The sequence below is a fragment of the Aptenodytes forsteri genome, unplaced genomic scaffold (assembly GCF_000699145.1).
Source record: "Aptenodytes forsteri isolate BGI_AS27 unplaced genomic scaffold, ASM69914v1 Scaffold201, whole genome shotgun sequence".
Taxonomy (NCBI): domain Eukaryota; kingdom Metazoa; phylum Chordata; class Aves; order Sphenisciformes; family Spheniscidae; genus Aptenodytes; species Aptenodytes forsteri.
This window is the reverse complement of record NW_008796209.1, coordinates 1,592,723-1,599,341: the sequence shown is the minus strand read 5'-3', so window position 1 is coordinate 1,599,341 and position 6,619 is coordinate 1,592,723. Positions and strand designations below refer to the sequence as shown.

General features: G+C 46.9%; 1 protein-coding gene across 1 annotated transcript in view; it reads right to left on the bottom strand.

The window, feature by feature from the left end:
- FAM219A (family with sequence similarity 219 member A) overlaps positions 1 to 6,619 on the bottom strand; it is a 52,660-nt gene that overhangs the window by 13,310 nt on the left and 32,731 nt on the right. The window contains exon 3 of the mRNA XM_009288259.2: positions 1,894 to 1,996. Within this exon, the coding sequence (XP_009286534.1) occupies positions 1,894 to 1,996 (103 nt within the window). The remainder of the gene's footprint in view (positions 1 to 1,893; positions 1,997 to 6,619) is intronic.

The window sequence follows — 6,619 nt, the reverse complement described above, 5'->3', positions numbered from 1 at the left end:
GGGGTGGGGTGAGAAGCAGGAAAGGCCTTGACTCTGTGTAAGCACTGCTCAGCAATAACAAAAACATCCCTGTACTGTCAACACTGTTTCCAGCACAAATCCAAAACAGAGCCCCATACTAGCTACTATGGAGAAAATTAACTCTACCCCAGCCAAAACCAGCACAGATTGCCCTGTCTGTGGCAAGACAGACCAAACCACTCCGAGATATTACTAGGGCTGTGCTTGTGGTGCAGCTTGGTTCCCAGAAAGCCAAGGGAGCTGGGGGATGAAGGGACTTGGGCTGGTGAGACGCTGTGCCAGACACCTCCCAGCCACATGGGAACAATGGAGTTTGGCTACATCTGCTACTAGAGCAATGGCTCCAAACCTCTGTTTTGCAGATCCCAAGGGATGCTTCTAAAAGCTGTGTGAAAAGTAACTAAGAAAAGCAAGTCTACTACCAGTAGGCTATGCTTGGCTGTGGAGGGGTCCACACGTCCTCTGAACAGTGCTCAGATGTCCACAAATGGAATAAAACTGAGCTGGCTGTTTGAAAGCTTTTGTCAATAGGTGTCACTGCTCTGCTCTTCCCCACTCAAATCACTCTTCTTTCAATCGGCAGCTCGGAAACAGCAACCTCTCCAAGCAGAAGTCACTAATTTTACAGGTAGGCACCTGTACTTATCCCATTTTCTCTCCCCTACCATCTTCCTCCGCTAATTTCAGTGTTTCTAAATCTCTCAAGCAGCAAATCTGCTACCATTCCTCTTGGGAAGCTAGCATGCAGCCTATTGCCAAAAGAAACCAGTCTTTCCAGCTTGTATTTGGAAGACAAAGATGAACAGTGGGTGTGGAAAACCCAGCTGAGAGCATTTGCTGAATTTCTTGCTGCCACAAAGGGCCTGGCTCCTTTATATGGTCTCAACCACCAAACACAGAGCAGGGAGCAATGCAGCATTTTCCACCAACATGCAGCAAGAAATTCAGCAAATTAATGTGAACAAGGAACCTCATCTGTTGGATATGTTGCATACAGAGAGGCTCTGACCTGCAGCTCCTGTTCTACTCAATATATGGTAATCCAGGCAACTTTGCCATTCATCAGTAAACACACAGCATTCATGCAGATTCTTCTGTCATTTTAAGCGAGGTCCTCCACTGAAAACTGCCACCTTTCTAGTAGCACGCAAAGTGTGCAATCCCATGGGCTCAGGGGGGTTCCTGCCTCCTGAATGCAGGTAAGTAATACATTGGTGTACTGAAGCTTGTATGGAAAAAACAGAAATACTCTAGAAGAAAGTATTCAGCTGGGAATGTCTTTGTTTACAGCAGTTTGTAGCACTGTCTGATACTGTCATACAGAGATGTGCCAAAGCAGCTCCAGCAAAGTATGACCATGCTGTTCAAAGTGCGGAGGAGGTATATAGCAAAGCATACAGAGATGGATTATTTACAAGCCTTCATTAAGTCAATCAGTATGGGGAAGGGGTCATCATCAAAAAGGAGCAGGGGAACTACTGCGATAAAAGCAGCCAAGGCAGAACTAAGCTCTAAACCAGTTTGCGTTACATGAAGCAGCATCGTACCTCTCCTGCCGGCAGGATTATGTGTTACATGAGGCTACCCAAAACATGCAAGACAGCTGTCTCAAACCCCTGATTTCAACCAGGCTGGGCTGCCTCTGCCTCCTGCAGGCTGCACTGTCACTGGTCCTGGGCTCAGCTGTTCCTGCACCTCCCCAGGGGATGGGATGCAACACAGCATGGAGCATTTGGGCCTGCTAGCTCCGGGAAGGAGCTCTCGCAGCATGTTCAGCAGTAGGCGAATGGCAATGAACATTGTCCTTGCCCATCCTAAGGCCATGAGGGACTGCAGCTTAGAGCACAGCTGAGTGCTTTTCCAGTCCTTTACCTTGTTCGTGCCATCACATTGTTCTTCTTGGGCTGCTGATTAACTGGGCTTCCCATGTTGCCGTTCTTCAGGGAGCCCTTCCGAGCCAGCTCCCTCTGCTTCTCTGCATATGGGATACAAAAGGGAAAAGCAAAATTAGGGCAACAGCCTGGCTGGCCACAGCTGCAGAAACTTAGATTTGATAGCGTCAAAAGGCATAGCAGAATTAATAGCAAAGGACATGAGCTCTCCGTCTCCCAAGGAGGAACTCTGCAAAGGCCGGATGAGCTGTGTCTGATTGCCTTCACGGTCACCAGGGGCTAAAACTATTGTACCTTGACTCACAGCAGCTTGTTGACAACGCCACACTAAGATGGTCATGGAGCTTCTGCTGAGGCAGAGAAAGGGCAGAGACCTTGTCTCTATCTGCACCCAGCTGCTGCATGGACCCTAAGACTGCGCTTTGTGCCAGGCAAGGGAATTTATCCTTCTACCTTTTCTCCTCCTATTGAGGCTGCCACTGAGAGGCCCAGGGGGGATAGGAAAGCGTCTCCATCAAAGCAGCACCATCATTTAGTGTTAGTCTAGCCTAGCCTGACACCAGGCCTGAGTTATTACTGCTTCCCTAGATGGCAACTCACCAGACTAACAGACCCTACAGCAGAAAGTGTTGCTGCCTTCCCTGCTCCTCCTCCTGGCAATCTGTGATGTCCCCCATGTGTCTTTCTCTTCTATCTCACATTGATTCTTGAGAGCTTGCTTTCTTTATTTAAAAAAAAAAAGTGAAACATTTTGCAGCTGTATTTTTAAACAGCATATTGTTTGCTTAAATTTTCAGAGTGTGTTCTACTCGCTGCTGAAATGTACCTTAAAACACGGACAGTACATTAAGCTTTATGTATTCAGTGCAAGAGGGGATTTAAATTAGCTTCTCCTTTAGGAGAGACTATTTCTGTTAATAACTTCTCACCACAGGATCACAACTAGAATTCAGGTCCTAAAGCTAAGCCTTCTACAGGTATGCAATGTCTGTGCTGTATTAATACGGCCCTGCCTCCAGCAGGGATAGGAGCCCATGGATGATGGGTTTTCATATAAGCTGATATTCAGTTTTCTGATTCAAAGTCCTTCCTTGTTTCTTGTGGGAAATCAGTTGGGTTGAGTTAGCAATTAGCTGCAAAAGTTGAGCTAACTGCCCCAATCTCATCCTGCAACGCCAGGCAAGGCTTGTAGGGAAAAGCCAAGCGTGGGGCCAGTAAGGCAGGAAAGGGACCGGTTAAAAACGTTCTCCAGAGTGTGAGAAAATGTTGGGAACTGTTTTTGTGGCACGCCTGAACAATAGGGGTTTACCAGACTGCTGGCTGGGGACTTGAATAATGAATTTGTTTTGCTTTTGCTTCCCCTGCGGTGTGTGAAATGTGCTGATATATTTTTTTCTCCTGCAGGTTTTATTCCCCTTGGAGAGAAAAGCACCTTTTCCCACTTGTCATGGAAAAGTGGCATACCTACCAGGGTGTACAAGTGCAACGTGGGCCAACTCTGTCCCTTCCACACAGGTAAGAGCTGGGGGACACATGTCCAAGGCTGCCTTTTTTGAGGGACAAATAAGCAGCAGAGATGCCTAGAGATCATGATGATAAGTGTGGCTGAGGAACCTGCAGGGAAGAGTACATACTCCTACAAACCATGCCCAGCCCTGCTCTTGCTGACAGCAGAGATGAAAAAATGCTCATTGAACTTGGCAGGAAAAGGATCGGGTTAATAACTCTCTCCGGCATCAGCAACAAAGAGACTGATACATGATTGAAGTCAAAACCTTAAATCAGAGTAATTTCTCAGGACTGGAACTTGCAAATGTTATCTCTGTCTCCGGAATAAAAGGCTGGTATTTTGCAGGCCATGTGAATTTTGCTATTCAGACACAGAGGGATAAAGGAGGGTTTTATGGAGGCAAATGTTTACAACCCTAAATACAACCTGACTTGCACCCATCTACACCAGAAGCTCCAGCGCTGACCACAAATACACAAAGCTGAGACAAGCTACCAATGCTTTAAGAGGCTGTATAATTCACAAAAGGCACCTGACCCAGAAACAAGGTTACAGGTTTCATTTTCTGTCAAAGCAGTTAAGGCCTGCCTAAGCCTTTGAAATGGACTGGTACTCCTGCTTTCTATAGATTGCTCGGTACAAGCACTAATGCTCTTCTCCAACTCAGATTACTCATTCAGCTGATGAACTGGACTTTCATTAAGTGTCTTTTTCCTCTAGTAGGTCTCTCCATGACTATTTCTATGCTATTACTGAGTCCTATTGCAACGTGTGGGTCTGAACGATACGAGATTTCCTATTTAATCCCTTCTTTCACTTACTTAGTGGCTTGGAGTGAACAATCCCAATGCAATGTAAGTGCGGTAGGAACATCCATGCCTGTGTCCACAACCAGATTTCTTAAGCATGAATCAACAGTTCATCACCCTTTTGGATGCTATGAATCCTGAGTCCCTGGTGGCCAAAATGCAATGGCTTCCAGGGGGAATGGGAGGCCTACTGAGTCCTGGTGTGTTAGGACAAGCTCCTGGAAGGTGGTGATGTGCATGAGTCACATCAGGCTTTGAGGCAAGGAAACCTAGTATTTGAGCCTTACAAGTATTTTGAACTACTGCTGCTTCCACTATCACCCAAGGGAGATTTTGGGTGCCAATCTCTTGCAGTAATTCTGGGCTATAAATTCCAGCCTTGCACACCAAACATCAGGTCCATCAGAATGGGAGAAGGAGGTTTTCAGTGCCTGTTCTGTGTGATGCTTCCTCCTGGTGTAGCAGGTGGAGTTTGTGAACCCCATTTCTAGGTAGTGAGCTCTTTCCCTGGTTTCCAGCTCATCTGGTTTTCGCCCTCAGATGTTTGTTTGAAGGCCAGGTTCCCAAACTCGAAGTACCTGAGTTCTTTTAGAAATGTGACTGATTTAGGCACTTCTGAACATGTTACTTTCAGGGTCCAATATTTTAACAAAACTCTGTAATTTCACAAATTAAAGTAGTTCTCATAGAATCTGCAATCAGACACATAACCAGCACAGTAAAGACAAAGTGAGAGAAGGAACCACAACCTAGCCTTGATAAGTAAATGGCATTTTTCTTTAAAGTCTGCCCCATACTGGCTGATGCTACACCCACATGAGCATGAATCCTAAGATCACAACCCTCCACTGACCCAACTGTGCTAACCTTTGTGTGAAACCTGGCAACTATGCACCTGGGCAATTCTCAGGGAATGAACAGCTAAGATGCTCTTTCCTTCTGAGTCATTCCAGATTCTCTGATATGGTAGTCAAGTATTCCCCGTTGGACTTAGATGACACCTGTGTTCCCACGTCTCCCCCAGCCTCAAGGCTGCTGCTTAGCTTGAGACATTGAGGGCATGGTCCCACCAGAGGGGATAGGCATAGCTTGTCCTCAGCACTTGGCATTTTCTGGTGCTGGCTATGAAAAGGGTTTCCATGTCTGTGATGGCCTGTGCTGCCTGCAGTGTTCCAGTACATGCAATGAACTTCCAGGAAGGCAACACAGCTTGATGGAAAGTCAATGCTGACCCTACAGAACTGCCTAATTCTGGGCAACTCTTGGGCACCAGAAGAATGAGAAAAGGTTAACAGGCACTCCTGCCAAATACAGAGAAAATGGGACATACAAGAACAAACAAAAAACCAGAAGACTCTGATTTCCAGCCACTGGTTATTTCGTGTCTGGTGAGTTTGCTGTTGGATGATCAATGAAAAGCTAATACAGCAGAGATAGATACAAGGTGAAGGACAGAGACTTGGAGATGGGGAAGCCAGAATGAAACAAGGCTGCTCTCCAGCTATGTCAGAGAAATCACTAATTACTGGCAGTAAAAGAGCAGTATAACAGCAGAGCTCCAACGATGCTCTTTACATGGCATTTGCAAGTATTTGAAATAAGTTGTTTAGCTTTCATTTCACTTGGCTGTTCTACCATTGTACCCAGTGAAATACTCACACCTGTGGTTTGTCATCCCCCTTCCCATGAAATGGTTATGGGTGACTAAGCACACTGCGAGTACAGGTGCCATGGCTTGCAGAGCCAACAGGCAATCATTAGCAATACCAGCAGGGCTGGTATGGCTAGGGGAGAGACAGCTTTAACCAAGTCCAGGTTCCTGCTGGCTTTTCACTAATCTTCCAGACAAACACTTCCTTGAAGAAGCAGCATAGAGCAGAGGAGGTTGGGAGGACATGAAGCAGCCTGCATGTGCCTTTGACATTAAGAAGTATGCTCAATTAGGAGTCTGAAGATCCTGTCTGATTATTAGCTGGGTTGTTGTGTTGGGTAATGTATTGGGTTTGCATGGCAAGGTTTTGGTAGCGGGGGAACGACAGGGGGGGCTTCTGTGAGAAGCTGTTAGAAGCTTCCCCTATGTCCAATGGAGCCAATGCCAGACAGCTCCAAGACGGACCCGCTGCTGGCCAAGGCAAAGCCCATCAGTGATGGTGGTAGCGCCTCTGTGATAACATATTCAAGAAGCAGGAAAACAACTGCGCTACTGCAGCCAAAGAGAGGAGTGAGAATATGTGAGAGGAACAACTCTGCAGACACCAAGGGCAGTGAAGAAGAGGGGGAGGAGGTGCGCCAGGCGCTGGAACAGAGATTCCCCTGCAGCCCGTGGTGCAGACCATGGTGAGGCAGGCTGTCCCCCTGCAGCCCATGGAGGTCCACGGTGGAGCAGA